The 17,994-nt window shown below is 31.4% G+C and overlaps 3 protein-coding genes across 5 annotated transcripts; 1 reads left to right on the top strand and 2 right to left on the bottom strand.

Moving 5' to 3' along the window:
- Window positions 1-136: 136 nt before the first annotated feature.
- On the top strand, window positions 137-12,994 carry Nasp (Nuclear autoantigenic sperm protein). Of its 3 annotated transcripts, none has more exons than XM_086909243.1 (3): window positions 137-400; window positions 10,968-11,690; window positions 11,894-12,994. In XM_086909243.1, exons 2-3 carry the CDS (start codon window positions 10,968-10,970, stop codon window positions 12,545-12,547), a joined length of 1,377 nt encoding a protein of 458 aa, XP_086765369.1. In that variant the 5' UTR covers window positions 137-400; the 3' UTR covers window positions 12,548-12,994. The 3 variants fall into 3 exon arrangements, with proteins under 3 accessions (XP_086765369.1, XP_086765371.1, XP_086765370.1); XM_086909245.1 differs by lacking the exon at window positions 137-400 and adding an exon at window positions 4,165-4,233; XM_086909244.1 differs by lacking the exon at window positions 137-400 and adding an exon at window positions 7,804-7,923.
- LOC100869552 (uncharacterized) lies at window positions 936-10,960 on the bottom strand. Its single transcript, XM_003694934.3, has 5 exons — window positions 9,526-10,960; window positions 7,805-8,017; window positions 4,040-4,147; window positions 3,533-3,670; window positions 936-2,848 (listed from the first exon to the last, which is right to left on the bottom strand). The coding sequence occupies exons 1-5, from the start codon at window positions 9,602-9,604 to the stop codon at window positions 2,589-2,591; spliced, it is 798 nt and encodes a 265-aa protein (XP_003694982.1). The 5' UTR covers window positions 9,605-10,960; the 3' UTR covers window positions 936-2,588.
- On the bottom strand, window positions 12,733-17,952 carry rempA (intraflagellar transport protein rempA). The gene is made up of 6 exons (XM_012488388.3): window positions 17,595-17,952; window positions 17,269-17,516; window positions 16,886-17,204; window positions 16,598-16,814; window positions 13,556-16,523; window positions 12,733-13,474 (listed from the first exon to the last, which is right to left on the bottom strand). The coding sequence occupies exons 1-6, from the start codon at window positions 17,856-17,858 to the stop codon at window positions 13,162-13,164; spliced, it is 4,329 nt and encodes a 1,442-aa protein (XP_012343842.2). The 5' UTR covers window positions 17,859-17,952; the 3' UTR covers window positions 12,733-13,161.
- Between the last annotated feature and the right edge of the window lie 42 nt (window positions 17,953-17,994).

Below are 17,994 nucleotides of genomic sequence, written 5' to 3' on the forward strand. Positions count from 1 at the left end.
TTATATCTAAAAATATAATTGAAGTTTATATCTATCTTAAAGATTCGTTAAAAATCAAAGTATTATGTTAATAAAATCAACGATTCCCGCCTAAAGTGAGAAATGGCGGCAAAATAAGCGCACACATGCGTAGTAGAAAGTTCCGTTCACATTAATGCAGGTTAAGTCGGTGCTCATGTTGTGCTTGACGCTCGTACAAGTAAGCGTGCCGGTAATAAACCGTTGTTTGGTATAACGGTCGTTCCGTTAAATCTCCTTGCGATCCTGTACATAAATTTATTTGTAAACTATTAAAGTAAAGCTTGTGATTTTCAAAACGTCGCGTACAATCTACGAAGAACGATAAAAGTGTGTTCAACGTTAAAAAATCAGACGTCCAGTGATTCGAACGATTATCGAGGTATGCGTATTTTCTTTGTGTTCTACGTATATTATCGATATTTCTAATTTTTTCATTATACACACGAACGTATATATATATGAATAGTAGTGTTAAGTAATTAAATATTTGCACGTTCGTAAATTAAGATATTGTTGAATTGTTTTACCGAACAAAATAGTACGTAACACGTAGTTTATTTTTATACGTACATTCTTAGTACAATGAGCTCATGCTTATACTACTTTTGTTGTTTACGACATTAAATAATAATCTGTTGAATTTATGAACAGATGTACATATGTGTAGGTTGTAATATATAGCATGTCTCCCGCGTTACATATACACTTGTAATGTCTGGTCACGTGTTCCATATTTAAATGATACACGTACACGAAAATTGATACGTGTGTGCATCTATTCATCAAGATCCATATCTTTGCAAACACCATTAACGAAACATAACCTTTCACATAACAAAACAAAAGTTTTTTTTTTTTTCCAGTTTTAAAATATCGTGTTATTAATGATGAAATTGAATGAAAAGACAAAAGAATTTTTTTATTTATACATAGCTTATTCTTTTTATTGCGTTTATGATACATTAATATTCATTTCAATATAACAAATAACAAGGGTCAGGTAAAAAATATGACAATCAAGAAAATATTATCAGAAAATGCGTTTCGTTTTAAATAAACTAAACCGGAGAAAAGTTTTGCAAGCGTATTCGTTTCTTTTTTTTTTTTTTTTTTTTTTTTCATTTTATTCATCATTTTATCAATGAACTAGACAAAACTTAGTCTCCGGGTATATAATAGATGCTTCCATAATCAAAGCATCTTTATTTTTTCTTAAATCTTAATGGACGAATTGTAATTGTAATTCACAATCCTTTGTATATGATACATTTTGTTGGCATAATTCCTTTTTTTTTTTTTTTTTGCTGTAACAAGTCGTAGCAAAAGCTAAATTCTTCTTGCAAACACGCATATCGTTGCTTGTATTGGCTCGAACAAGTTTACTGCTATGCTATGCATATTACAAACATGCTTATCTTTCTAATTATAAGGCGATCGAATTATACTATATGCATCTATGTTATATTACAATTTGTGTCGAAATTTTCAAGCAGAGGTCAACAAATATTGTCTCAACTTCTACAACTCATAAAAATATTCTTATACCAAATCAATTGTTACGCAAATTCAAATATATCTATTGCAACTGTGTAAAAAGATCATATAAGAAGTATATTAAAATTATGTCTAAAAAAGATAGATTAGAATCAGTAAAGGTTTTCTTTACTTGTACATTAATTGACTAATCTGACTGCAAATCAAAACTGAGATAAACGTGTACTCTGTTCTACTTATCATTGAATAATAGTTCTTCAATCCAAAAAGCTTACTTTCCTCTTGTACATTATCTTATATCCATGCACTTGCAAATAATTTATTTTATCGTAAAGGTCTATATGAAAAGGGGGATTTTTGAATTATTCCATCGGGACATAAATCTGTGCAAAACTTTAAAGTTTTGAAAACTTAAAGATATATTATTTTAAAACTTATATATCCCTCTTCTACATATAGTTCTTCACCCAACTATGTATGTTTTTTTTTTTTTTTTTTTTTTTTCAAAGATTAGAGATTGTTAGATAAATTGTATAAAACAGAAGGTTAGCCCAAAAATTAGGCTCCTTCCATAGCTTGCCATGCTTTAGACAGATTCAACATAGGTTCTATAAATTTGACAAACACTATGCAATACACATTATCTGTTAATAAAACAAATTGCCTTCGAGGTGGTCATTTTCAATCATGATATCATTTCTGGAAAAAATACTCTCAAAATTTGTCTCAATGTCGTACCCTATTTTCAAGTAATTAATCCTTCAAATGTTAAACTTTCAGCCTAAACTTTCTCATTTTAGAAACTGTGAATAATTTCATTCAAATTGATTGTTTTACACAATGAAAATTCCACAGCTTACAAAACAATTCATGGTATTGAGCTGCCCATCAAGTTGATTCACTTTCTAATTAGAACAAAACAGTCTACACAATCGTCCCCGGTGACCTGTTTCCCATTATGGACGAACGCAATCTCGCTCCACAGATTTGGAACATGTTTGAAAAGGCGACGACATCGAAACGCTCTTTCATAACTGTTGGAAACGACCTTAGACCTCGAAGGCCTCCCACTGCTACGCTATCATAGCGGCTATGGGGCTGAAACGCATTATTTTGCTGAGCAAGATCCACGCTACCGAGGCGAGGGCGCAAAGCGTAACACCACCCCATCCAAAATCCATGCTCCAGGAGCTGGTGAATCGTCTGGCCTTGAGAACATTACGAGAAACCGGTCCACCAATTACACCATCCTCAGGGCCATCCAGTATTCGAGCTCCGCGATCCTGAGCTCTCTTGAAGTGAATAATCGTCAGGGTAAACAATGCGAACGTGGCTAAAATAATTTTTTCATATTAGAAGAAAATTTTTTTCCAGTAAAAATAATTGAATTTATTTATTTTTATTTTAATAATAAAACTCCGTAACGACTTTGAGTCAATGGAAGAAGAAAAACAAAAGAGTTAATTGGAAGAAAAAGATATGAGAGAAAAATGCGGTGTAGCCTGGAGTGTTTGGGTGACGTCTTATCAGAAGCGAGAGGTGTTTGCCTTTTATCGTACTCGACGACAACTACTGGTGCCAAGAAAGAAACTCTTTTGTTGAATGAGAAAACACTTTTGTTATTCATTGAAAAGTTATTGAAGTCTTGATAAAAAATAAGCTTATTTCATAGCACAATTCAGTATACAAAGTTCAACGAAAATGTAAATTGGACACTTGTGATTATTGGTTTGTACTTTCATTCTTCACGCTTACTTTTGAAAACCAATTTCTTTCTTTTGCGTGAATTTATCATCGATGAATAAACACGAGAAATTTACGTGAACCAAACTTGAAACTTTTAACAATGTATTTCACTCTTAGAACAGCTTATTTTGTGGTCGACTTCTTAAGTATGCAGAAATCTTTGTGGTTACCGGGTTTCACGCAACTAAAATGTTTTAAATCGATAAAATCTATTCGATTAATGGGATTAACATTATAATGACGTTTCGAAAAGAATTTTAAAGAAACTCACCTGCTAAGAGATACATCACACCGGTAACAAGGACCGCTGATATTTGGTGTCTGCAAAGTCCAAAAAATCCAATGAGAACCGCCGTGCCCAAAATGATCAAACAAACTAGAGAACAGGAGATACTCAAGTTCTGCATTCCTGCGAAACAACATGCATTTCTATTGTTGTTGGAATTGTTTAGGAAATTTGCTTATAAAACATTTCATTGAAATATAACAAATGCTCGAATACTATTTAATAGAGGGAAAATTTTTAATAAAATTTTAAAAGAATAATCGATTTGAGTGAAGCAAACGAATTCAAAATTAAACCTACTGCGAAATTTCAATGAGTAATCGATAAACTAATTTTGTTTGAGCTATTCTTTGTCTATGTGGAGAAACATTGAAAATTATACTGTATTGATTTAATTTTCAGTCGCCATAAATAGAAATCAATCTAGCAATAGTGATCGTGTCAATCATCGTGGAAATAAAACGAAGAAGAAAAGAAAAAAGGTGTACTCACGATTTTGCCAGGCGGCACGAATCTCTTCGTGTGCTTCGTCGGGCGTCAAGTAGTTAATGCACCTCTCTTGCGGAAAATCTACCTGACCTAGTAGTCGTATTTCCTCTTCTGAAACGTGAGCAGTAAAAAAAAAAAAAGAAATGACGTGGTTTTCACGCTGTTTCTTGCACGACATGGAACGAAATTATGAACGGGTAGGTTTCCACTTCTCTCGTTCCTTTGCACCCCGATTTTTAATTAAACGATCCTTAAAAGTTTCCCTTCACGTGTTAAAAATATGATGAAAGAGCGTAAAAACATTCAATCCAGTTTATTGAAAAAGTATCAAAGAGGAGCAAATTTTTACCGAATTCTTATTCGAGTAATATATTTTTTATATATAATTTTGGATTCATTATAAATTCTAACGAATGTTTAATTATAAATTGACAAGATATTTCTTTTTATATGTTTTGATTTTTAATTGGAAAGCTTCATATTTTTTTAGCACGACAGCAACGAAATGTATAAAGAAATATATAAATATGAAAGTGAAATCGATCAGTTAGAAAATGAAAATGAAAATAGAGTATGGGTTGGTTTTAATTCGAAAAGAAACAATAAAATGTATTTCCGTGCATGGAGGATTGTATACACGGATTTATTATGTGACCGATTAACTCGAAATACTTAATACTTGAAATGAGTAGTCAAATTAAATCTCGAGCCAAGAGCGCCGAATAGTTGGAGCGTGAGATTCGATATCAGATTCCGAATACTATCGGCTCGTTGGAGAGGATGAACCTCCGAAGCATGGATTTCCGTGAAATGTCAGGAAGACGAGGGTTAGAAGGCCGTAGAAACTTGGAGAATTGAGTAATAATAAATTCTGAAGCAGAAATAGCTCGATTCAAGTTCATCAGATCTGGGTTGTTCTATCTGCCCTCGTATCTCACTTTTCATTCAACAAATGAACAATGATATTTTAAGATAAATGTAGGTTAAGTAAAAAAAAAAGTAATTTCATTAATGAAATTTTCAACATCTTCGAAATTACATATTTAACAAAGAATTTCAGATATTTATTGTCTCTAAAGAATGTACAAATTATTTGCATGGATATAGAAACATCAAATATCACGAGATAATTTCAACATTTGCGAATCAAGAATTTTAGATTGATTTTCACAAAGAACATTAGTACATAGAGAAATATTAGTACATAAAGAACATGCACCGTATGATTTAAACAGTAACGTTTCGTGCTTGGCGTGACCAGAAACCATCAAAGAAAGTTCTCCAAAAAGGAAAAGAAAAAAGGAGGAACTAAACGAAGAAATTGAGTACTTTTGCTAAGGTCAAGTTTATTCGATGATAAAAATTCATCTTATTTATAAAGAGCGCTATAACTTTTTTTATCCTTCTAAATTCATTACTATTTCTTTCTCTATTTAATTTTCATATTTTCCCATAGCAGAAACTTCCAGTGTAAAAAGCTAAAGAAAATACTTAAATACTTAGCAACGAGTTGAATAGGTACTTCGGCTTGAAGAAAAGCAGATAGTAATCATAGCCTTTTCATTTTTCTCTTGTTCCCAATAGGGCAAGAAAATTAAACTTCAGAGCATACAATCAACAGTGAAAAATCATCCAATAAGTAAAAAAAAAAGATAATCGTTGAAAACGTAGAAATATTGAAATTTCAACTCTGGCGTTGGTCTTTTTTTTCAATTAAACTTTTTGGACGAGAATACAAAGATTCTTGACAAGTAAGTTCGTGATAAAACGTCGAGAAATATGAAAGAATGACTTCGTTATATCACGTTGCAATTTTCAATATTACTGAATCGTTATGAAAAGAAAAAAGAAAAGAAAGGAAATAAGAAAATTTTCCATGCATTTTCTTGTTTCAAGAGATCGTATTTTGATACATAACAATAATTACGTTGCTCGTAAAAGAATGCAAAAAAAAAAATTAATAATAAAATTATTATTTTATTTATAAATTGCATTAATAAGGAAAAAATTTATAATTTTTTTTTCTCAAACATAGAGAAACATAGATAAACATATGGTCAAATGATGATCTTAAAGTAAATCGCATCTATTCATGACATCTTTTGTATCCTTCTTTCTAATATTTTCTGATTGATAAGATTATTATTAAATTGGACGATCTTATCGTATTTTATAGCGATAACTTTTTGTGATAATAACTGCACTTCTTGATGCTAAAATGCAAAACAAATCGATAGCAATGATTATCGATTTGAATATTTATCATATACAATTGTTTTCTAATAATAATGTATCTTCATATTTCGATTCATTTTCTGCACTGTGTGAAATTTGTTCTTGTTTTTTTTTTCTTTTTTTTTTTTTTTTTTTTTTTTATGTGATACACAATTCTCTCAACCAAATGTTCAAAACATCTAATCTAAAACATATTGTATTTTCTATGATGTTTTGTTTAGTCTTTTATATTTTGATTGATTTTTTGTTCAATCTTTTTTTTTTCGAAAAAACGATCCAATTTTTTCTATTTAACATTTTCTTTGAATTTTATGAAATTATTATAATATTACTTACTATTTGTTTTTATAAAAACGAAGAAAATAAGTGTATATGACGGGTTTCAGTAGAAAGTATCGATTATTCGGAATCTATTCATACATTTTCATGTATACAAATTTTCTTGTATCTTCTTTGTTATTATTATTCAAATTACCATTTTTGTAGTTTATTTTTTTATTATTTAACTATTGTTTTCTTTTTAATGGTGTTCAAATATTATTTCATATTATTCAAATTCTTTTCTTAATATCTTTTCTTTGCTTTCTTATTTTTTTTTTGTTTTTTGTTCTAAAAAGATTCTCGTTATTAAAATTTCCTTTCTCAGGAATATTCATATTTTAAATTTAGTTTGATTCTCATTGAAGAAGATAAAATGTTGCAACTCTCTGTTGCAACACATTCAAGTGTTATTATTTAATGCTTTAATTTAATTTAATTTAAAAATCTCATTCGTGGAAGCTATTGATATATAATATCAACATTAAGACTGATTATCTGATAATTTTTGTCCTTAATATAGCATTTATTTTGTAAATAAATTATCTGTGATTAGTTAAATTTACAAAACTCAATATTGTTTAATTAAAAAAAAATTAAGAAGCAAAAAGAAATCTTTGTTTAATATGTTAATTTGCGTTTCGTTTGAATGAAGTTTTTAGCACAGTGAAAGTGATTGGGACAAAGTTTTCAACGAAGAAACATCCAAGATGTTCATGGTCACGGCATGCCTAGTCAGACAGTACAATATTTCAGATCGTAATCGACTGGTCGATAGCTTGGTCAGAGTCAAGGTGGTATCCATGTATAGAACACCGGTTCATACGGAACCGCATCATTGTAGATACGTCGAGGTGATTACGTGAGGTGTGTGCACTGTGTATCATTGAAAATTTACACTGCAAAATCGATTTTTCACGTTCAAACAAATAGCTTCAAGAACTATTCATCGAATAGTAATATTTTCTGACATATTTTACTGTTTTAAGGTTGAAAAAACGTTTAATTTATAAAGAAAAAATTGGTGCGATTTTTATGAATAAAATTCACGAGTGAAGCTTTTTTAAAAACTAATAACGAATTAAAAAATCTCATCGATGGTGTATCGACATAAGATTCAAAAGATCCATGCAAGTTTTAAATTCTAAACGTATTTTCTAAACGTAAGAATATCTAACAAAGTTTAATTTAAAATTTATTAAATTGTATACTTACCAGTAAGCGAGACACACATGATCCAAATACCACCGTACATTGGTACGAGAAAGGTAGGATGATGGTTTCTGTGGCCGGATGTTGGTTCTACCATTGCTACTTGTCCATCCAAATACCACGTGAGTGTAACATTCGCATGAGTTAGAGCCTCCTTATCCCAGCCAACTTCTTCCCAGTGATCCGACATTATGGCACCACACAATAACCCGGTCGCTAGAACAAAGATGAAACACAATTCTCTATTAAGGTATTGACGTTCCTTTCTGTTGGAATGTTCTCATTATTTTAAATCTTCATAAGTTGGTAGTCAATGTGCATAAATGGAATGTAGAAAACAGTCATTTGAAGCATTTATTAAAAGTTCTTAAAAGTTATCTACTTTTAAAAATGAATTGTCTCGATATTTGTAAAACTTATATGATTTCAAAAATATTCACGTGTAATACATCATATTTTTTCAGATGTTTACTTTATAAAGAAATGTACAATAATTTTGTACATGAATAATATCTGAAACGTCTGATGATATGTACTGAATTATATTATTTTAGCTATTATTGCATCTCATAAACTTTACTGCTAGAAATGAATTTCTTTTTCCTAAGGATAAATATACAATGATTCTAAGATTCTACAACGTTTGCCAATATTGACAGCAAAGAATGCTAAAAGTTTAACGAGAAACCTTAAGAAGAGGCATCGTTTTCGCGCCATAGATAGATTTGTATGCCATAGAAAATTTTATTACATAAGAAATCTAGTGGCTGCCATTGGCAAGGGTTCTTGAATATAATAGGATATAGAAGCACTTCTCTCTGAGTGACCATATCTCTCAGGTGAAAAAAATGTACGGTGCAATGAATTCAACCGGTGGTTGTTGACCTCTCTACCAGAAAGAAATCTTTCAGGAAAGCAATAAGAGATATCAATAAAATAAAGAACACTTAAAAGAGTGAAAATGAATAAAATGTTTATCGAATGAATAAAGTGTTTATCACATGGTATCGTTATGGTAGTGATATCCAATAACAATATATATATATTCTGTTTTCAGATAATTTCATTAAATTATATTATTTTTTGCATTCAAATAGCCACGATAGAATGATAAAAATAAAGGCTAAGAATAAATGTCATCAAATGTGAAATACAGATATATATTAAATGCGATGACGCTGCAAAATGCGACGTTTCGTTCTGGACCAAGAATAAAAGTATCATTATCCACGTGTTTCTTCATTTTACAAGGATTTAATATAAACTTTAAATACGCAATTAATCGATGCATCATTAAAAACATACGCCGGTATCAATTAACGTGATGAAACGATAGATCTATGTATTTATTGGAAGTTTTTTTATCGGTCACACTACTTTTTTCACATAATTCAATTATACCACACAAATTGGAAATACGATGGGAACATGGTGATATTTAGATCATCCTTCATAATATCCTAGTGACACGATTCTTCGGATCAGCTGATGGTTTTAACGAATGAGTCTATACACAGGATTGGAAGAAGCACATTCTATATATCATTCATTCGTGCGTCTACGAAGCCAATAACGGAAATAAACCACCTTATCCGATTTATTCATTACGTAAGATGGATTTTGATTATTGCATAGCCGGTCTAGACCTTAGATCCGTCTAAACGGAGACACGAGACGTCGAGCAAGTGGGAGGATCATCGAACGCAATGAATTGTGTCGATTACCTGCGAAAGTGAGGGCTAGCGTCGCAACGAGAAAAACAAGACGTGGACCAGGGGCCCTGGGTACACGAGTAGGCTCCATCCATGCAGGTGGTGCCCAGGGCGACCGCTGGCAGCCCACTGAAAGCTGCACAACTGTACCGACAGTTGCCAGTTACGCACTGACCAATCAACACCCCCGGAGCTCGTGGTGTTTTCGGCGACTCTCCACTACTATAAGGGGGCAAACGATCAGCACGCCCTCTCCGTTCTGCGTCGAAGCGCACGAAAATCGACCGACGTACCACCCAACTAACCACCCCACCCGGATGCTGCAGACAACCCACTCCGATCATTTTCTCTCTTCTTTCTCACTCTTTCTCAGACAGATGAGACATCATTTCTTTTCGTTATTCTTCTTCTTCTTTTTCATTCTTTAATTCGATCCATTCCTTCCTAAATTATTCTCTTGATAGTTTTCTTTATTCTGCATTTTATTATTAACGATGATAACAGTTCTTTTCCCGCATTAGCGTTTTTAACGTTGTTTCTTTGGATTACGAAGAACTGTTTCTTTACCCTGTCGTCATTAAAAGAATTTTTCTGGTATATGATCATTTGGAAGGCATTTTACAAATTTTAATTTCGTCGAAGCATTAAACTTTCAATGAAACTTGGTATAACAAGCATGATAGTTTTCTTTTCTAGAATTCTTATGCAATATAAAAATTTGAGCTATTATCAGTATGAATGGTAAAAGCTTTAAAGTAAAAATATTATGATAATAAATTATAAAACATAATAAGTCTTCAAAAACTGTCTATCATTAATTTACATCAGCGTGTGCGAATTCTATTATTTTTGTGAGAGTTTTTGATTGAATTGTGAAAAAAGCGCTTTGTTTGTTAGTCATTTATAATAGAAAACTATGATTGTTAACAGGCTACTTACAATTGTGCTAATGTTAATAATATTAGTGATATAATACTCGACATTTAAATGTCATTCTCTTATCCGAAACGTGTTCGAGTTGCTTAACCGCACAATCGTAAGTTACTTTTAGTCAAGTTGAATTCCTGCAAAATCTTAAAGATTTTCCATATTTATTTAGTCAATGTTGACATTAGGAAGAGAAGAATGCATTATTTTGACTTTAAATATGATCTATGTAGAAAACATCGACACGTATCACGCGTAGGTGGTATAATATTCTGTACACGTTTTAATCGCATCATGATATTATCGATACTCTGTGGGCGTATAATTAAAGATTTTTTTTTTTTAACGAAAGATTGAAATTTTTTTAGCAATGATCGAAAAATCTAAGAAATTAAAATACTATACACTATTAATCAAGCAGTTTTTAGTTTTTATAAAATGTTGTAGATAGAAATTTAATAAAAAAATTAATTTTTCAAGTATTCTTATATTGTTTCAAAAGTAAATATATGCACTTTATGTTAAAGATGGCCGATGTCGCCGAAAGTGCAGCCTTTACCGATCCAGCTACGGCAATCTCTCATGGAAAACGACATTTGTTAGTGAGAGATTACACCATGGCTGTAACCGCATTGGCACAAGCTTGTCAATTACTTGCTGAAAAACATGGAGATACTGCGGATGAACTTGGTGAGCCTTATTTATTATACGGTCGGGCTCTTCTTGGTCTAGCAAGAGAAGAAGCTGGGGTATTGGGTGGCGGAGTACCAGGTACAGAAGAAACTGAAGAGGATGATGAAGAAGACGAGGAAGAAGCTGAGGATGAAAAATTAAGCAACATAGATGAAAAAGAAGACGAGGAGAGTGAAGATCATACGGATAATGGTACGGTGAGCGATGAAAAAGAGAAAACTGCTATTGAGGACAAAGCTGAAGATTCGAAAACTGACCAAGAATCTAAAAAACCAGAAGCTGAAAAAAAAGAAGAGAAAATAGAATCAAATAATGAAAAGCAAGAAGTTGAAAAATCAGAACTTGATAAGACAGAAGATAGTAAAATAACGAAACAAGCGATAGAAAAGCCAGAAAAGGAAGATGAGAAACCTGCAGCTGGTTCTAGTAAGGATATAAGTCACGCTAATGGACCATCTTGTTCATCTGATCATAATGGAGATGTAAAGAAAAATGGAGAAAATGATGGTGAGGATATAGGAAATGAAGATGAAGAGGATGAAGTCAACAATCTACAGGTTTGTAAACAAAATTATTTATCTATATATAAATTATCTACATATCTATAAATCTTTTTTATTTTTTTATTATTATTCATTATACATAATATTTAAATTAAGATTGCATTAATCAAATTTTATTTAAAATTTTTTCTTATACAAATTTTCATTGAACATTGAAAATTATAAAATTTAATAAATGTTTATTGTTTAAATTAAAGGTCGCTTGGGAAGTATTAGAGCTTGCGAAATTGGTGTTGCTAAAACGTGGTCAGACAGGTTGGAAATTATTAGCCGATGCTTATCGACTCTTAGGAGAGGTGGCTATGGAGGGAGGAAACTTTCAAGGTGCTCTGAATGATCTGCATCGGTGTTTGGACCTTTTACAACAGATTGAGCCTCGGGAGCCAAGGGCAATAGCCGAGATACATTATCAGCTTGCATTAGCTCATTCTTTGGGCAACGAATTCGACGCTAGCATCGAAGAGTTTAATAAAGCCACAGAATTATTGGAAACGCGTATAAAAGAATTGGAAGAAATAAAAGAACCTCCTAAAACGGATGATTCTTTCTATACTGTAGAAGGAGAGATCCAAGAATTAAAAGAACTGTTGCCAGAAATCCAAGAGAAGATTTCAGATATGAAGGACTTCAAGCAAGAAGCCTGCAAACTTGTCATAGAGGGTATCAAAAGCAAAGTAGCTGGTGGTTGTTCAAATGGTGCTGGACCAAGTGGTAACAATGATTCTGCACCTAAAATTCAAAAACCTGCTAGTGATATATCTCATTTGGTGCGTAAGAAACGGAAAGCCGACGAACCAGAGACAGAAGTTGCGTCGCCATGTAAAAAACCGACACCAGAGAAAGCTGTTTGAATAAATTTAGTGTATCTGAAATGTTCTTGGTACCTTGTTGGTTTGACATGGTGAAAATTTGAAGGAAAAATCTGTATCAAAGATAGAACTTTCAGTGTTGGACCAAAATAAGATAAAAAATCAGTGATCCCAGCAGAAAGATTCTATATATCAGGGAAAATGTTTTAATAGAAATAGACAGAATATTTTGATTTTATCTCTTTTATTCAATGATTACAGTCAAAAATTATTGAATACATATTTTATTTCTTTTTTTTTTTTTTTTGTTCTGTAATTCGTGTATTTATTCTTTATCTAATAAGAAATTGGCAATAAACAAATTGCTGATTACTATCCAAATTATATTCATTTTTAAACTTATTTTCTAAGACATATTATGGCATTAAGAAATAAGGCTGTTTATGTATAAGTCCGACTAATAAACGTTAAATGATGATTTTTTCTAAACGTGTTATAGATATAAATGTCACATTTTAAATAAAATCTATACTATATTTTTCAAATTATATCATAAAAACATTGTATAACAATCAGACTATTTTATATACTTAATATCTACGATCACATTTTTGGACGGATTACATTAATTCAATGCATGTAAATACTTTATATAGCTATTCTCCTAAAAGTTCTTCGATATCGTCCTCTTTATCAGAATTTTCTTCTCGTTGAATTTTCATTTTATAACCAAGTGCTTCTAATACACTGACATTGAAATAATAAGCCAAATTTATGCCAGGTATTAAACGCTTTAATTCTTCTATACTAGCACGTGCTTTATCTGTATCACCAATATCAATATAATGTTGAGTAATAGTTGCAAATAAATCGCCACGACGAATTGATTGTTCCAAGTCTGGTCCTTGAGAATCGAGTAATTGATGCACTTGTTGCATTGCTGCAGCAGTTTCGCCTCTATCAAACAACCTGTATAATAATAATTAATAATACTTCATTAATCATAATTTTAATTTCTTCTGCTATATATAAAATAAAGTAATATTTTACTTTTTAATATCTAAATAACGTCTGACCACCGCTATCCTATTGTTCACTAAATCTATCGCTCTTTTATGAATATCGAGATCTCTTGGAGTTACTACTTTTGCCAAACATCTACTTGCTTGATTCAGAGCATCGAGAGCTTTTTCATAATTTTGGAACTCGTCAATTTCTACTTGTGCACAAGCAACGTAAAAATTGGCCAATAAATCCATTGCTTTCCCCTTAGAATAAAAATTAATAATATTTTTTAATACTTCTGGTTGATTTTGCCAATCTAATGATTGCAAATAATTTCCAGCCATGATATAGATCTCTCTTTGTCTAGAAACTTGAGCAAAGAAACAAATCTTTTCGGTATCACCAGATTTTAATAAGGCTTTCATAGCCCTCAATTTGTTACCAGCTTGAGTAAATTTTTTTGTTGCCAAATGATAATTTCCCTGCTCGAACGCTATTTCACCTATTCTTTCTAATATAGATATTCGTATCTTTTCATGATCTACGTCATTATCAACTTTATCCAAAGTCATTTTTTCAGCTAAATCTTCACTTAACAAAATATTGTATTTCTGTATTAATTCCAAAGCTTCCAAATATTTTTTTCCAGTTGCAAATAGATCTACTGCTTTTTCAATCTGCTCATTTTGAACGAAATAATCAGCACATTTTATTATTAAAGCAGGATCAGAATCCGCATTGACATCCATAATAATTAATTGTAAAGCACTATATTGTTTTGTTTTAAAAGCAATATCTAGCGCTTTATGTAATAAACCAGCTTTATGATACAACAAAACCGCTTTATCTGACTGATCGTTTTCTTCATAATATTTCGCAACATCTATCTGTGATTGTCTTGAAGCTAATACAGCTAAAGGCCATAATTCCTCGAACATATCATGTTCTTTGCACAATCGAATTGCATTTGTGTAAGCTTTAGCAATAGTATAAAAATGAATAGCTTGAGGTATATTATTTTTTGACTCGTAATGTGCCGCTAAATGATATGCAGATGCAGCATGATTTGTTCGTGATACTAATTCACTAACTTCATCTTCTCTATCAAAATAACAAAGCAATCTGGTCATTGCAAGAGTATTTTTAGCTTGTTCGTACAATTTCAATGCTCCCTCCATATCGCCAGTTGATTCTATATATTGTGCATGCCAATTTTTAATTTCCGAATCGTCGGAATTATTAAGATATGCCAAAAGTTCTCTAGGTCTCACGAATAACATTCTTGGCACTTCAAATCGATGACAATCTGCTTTGGTATACATTTCTATAGCTTCTGCTATTTTACCTTCTTGTTCAAGAGCTTTAGCATAACTATAATAACTTGTTTTTTCACAAATTTTATTTTCATTTTTTGCCAACTCTATAGCTTCTTTAAACTTATTACGTGCTTCAAGAAGTTTGCCCAATAAATCTAATCGTTTTGCTTCGCGGAAAAGACGTTCAGCATCATTATATAATCCTAATTCAACTGCTAATATTCCTACTTTGGCTTCCAGATTTAAACTGTTATCATTAATAGCTTCTCTAAGAGCTCTTGCTGCTCGCGCTTGTTTCATATGGCCCAAACATAAAAGAGCCATGTTTAACTGCTTTGTTTTCACACACATTCTCGCTAAGCTTTTCCAGATACCTTCATTTTTAATAGATTTAATCGACTTAAAAGCTTCTTCCATATTAGCAATACTGATATGAAAGCTGAAATCTAGAACAGCTTTCTTCGTAACAGAATCGCATATACCCAATTCCTCAAAATCCCTCATAAGTAATTTTGTTACTTTACTAGTTCTCTTTATTGTTTTTTCAGAATTTAAAATAATGATGTGTGGAGAATGAACACCTAAAACTCTACAATTTTCATCCTTAATTGGCTTTATATCCTGTACAACAATCCCATGATCTGACGTAGCAAACATTGATACCAAAACTACAGTAGTTTTTAAAATGTCATAATCATTTTCATTATTTTGTTTTGAATATTTGGAATCTCTTGTCTCCAATCTTTGTGCTCGACATACTAATAACCTGGGATCTTCTATGTCCCAATAATGAGCAGTAACTAATCTTCCTTTGCATTTTATAGATAAATCAGTATCATCTTCATCCATATCTTTTGATTCTGCAAAATCAAATTCGTGTATCTGATCACTTTCTATATCCCAAACATATAAGATTGAACTTGGCATTAAATTTGTCATTGCAACAGTTATAGATACGCAACGACAATCAGCGTTACATCTTGCTTCAATAATTTCAGCAAAATCAGTAATTGCCTCATAAGTTGCCATTGCTCTAGTATGTAACTTTGCCTCGCGTTTGCTTAAATCCCAAATTTTTAAAATTCCATTTAAAGATGCAACTGTTAAATATTGCCCAGTCAAATCCATAGTAATTGGTTCACCTTCTTCTGGTAATGTAGGTAGCATTTGAATAAGAGTGCCTTCCATTGATCGTAATTGTATGACTACAGGAGTAAGAATGATTAAAGTATGATCATAAATTAATAATTTTTCAGTATCACAATTAAAATTTGCAATTAAAGTAGTATTAAAAGATGTATCAATATGAATTCTATAGATCACAATTTGTCTACCAGAAGCAACAGCAATATACTCTTTATTAATAGCGACAAATTGCACTTGAATATCAGTTTTTAAAGTATAATTCATTTCATCAAATTCTATTAGAATTTGAGTAGAACTGAGTTGACTAGCACAAACACTATCATTATATGCAGCACACATTGCTTGTTGATATAGTATAAAAACATTAGTAATACAATTCACTGCAAGAAGTGGATTTCTTAGGAAAGAAGCACCCCATGTAAGTTGTTTTACTGTGCCATGAATGCTACAAGATTCTGGTACATGTGGCCAACCATTTTCATCATAATCTGTTTCAATTTTACGTTTCCAAAAGTAAATTGTTCCTAAATTAGTTCCAACAGCTAAGGTACCTATATAATATTATAACTAACAATTAAATAATAAATATATTTCTAAATATATTGTATTATAAATAAATTGCTACCATTATTTTTACAAAAAGATATGCTTGTGCAAATTTCCTGTGGTGTGGCAATGCTTCCAATAGATGAATCTGGTGGAGTTAATACATAACTATCGCCACTATGAAGATCCCAACAACGAACGCCTAATTCTCCTGTAAGAATTGCTAAAGTATTTCCTCCTGCCCAACACATTGCTGGACCAGATCGTAATATATCATATCTACTGCTAAGTTTTACCTACATAAAAAATAGTTTTACAAAATTTATATCATATTATAATGAAATATTAAGAAAAAAAATTTAGTTACTTTTGTCAATTCAGTCAATCGGCCAGTAATAGGATCTGTCTGAAAATGTCCTATATTTAAACCTTCTGTCATAACAATTAGAGAATCTCTTGTTTGATGATGCAATATTAATTGTATTGCAGCACCATTCGTATTCAGAATCTCTGTACATTGTCCTTGGTTATCAACAAAAAATATTACACCACTAGTAGTTCCAATATAAAAAGCATGATTATCTTTTTGTGTTACAACTGTTGTTGGTGCCGCTGTTCTGGGACGCCAAGAACTAAATATATCTAATGCTCTTTCATCTCCTCCAACTGCAGCTTTTGCTAAACCACTAAAAATCATAAAAAATTTATAATTAATTCTATCAATAGAAATATAAAATTAATTTTTATTACTTTATATCCGTTATTGATTTTGGTGGAATAGTCTTAAATATTATTTGTACAAAAGAATCTTTCAATTCATGATGAAACATCATTAACAATTGACCTCTTGAATCAATTTTCCAACCAACTATAGATCCAGCTGAATCTGCAGATACCAATCTTCCTCCATGTTGACTCCATTGCAAAATTATAATAGGATCACGATGTGGTGTAACTACTAAGTTAAATTCAGTGCTACCAGTATCACCTGGCCATACCTAAAAGATAATTTGTAAAAATAAATTTTTATTTCTATCATTTTAAAGCATTCTTATAAGATTCAAAAGATTGCTGACCCGTAATTCTCCATTTTCCCACCCTGCTGCAAGCCATCGTCTTTCTGGATGCCATCCAAGAGCAGTTACTTGAGCTACTGAATGTCTAGGTGATTCTACATCTTGAGTAAGTTCTCCTTGATCATCATAAATTGTTACAAAACCACCCTTATCTTGAGAATATGCAGCTACAGCCAACAAAGGATAATTAACATGCCAAATTGCATGAGTACTTATTGAAGCTGTTTCTGGATTTTGTACTCGCGTATCGAAATAAAGTGACATTATTTCTTGATTTTACTTTTATTACCAATATTAAAATCATTAATATTAGATTTTTCTATTCATAAAAAGAATTTTTTAATATATTTTTGCAATTACATACCAATTATTTTTTAAATTTATTTAGATAAAAAATATT

This window comes from Apis florea, unplaced genomic scaffold, assembly GCF_048593485.1.
Source record: "Apis florea isolate Af1SG1 unplaced genomic scaffold, ASM4859348v1 contig_3081_pilon, whole genome shotgun sequence".
Taxonomy (NCBI): domain Eukaryota; kingdom Metazoa; phylum Arthropoda; class Insecta; order Hymenoptera; family Apidae; genus Apis; species Apis florea.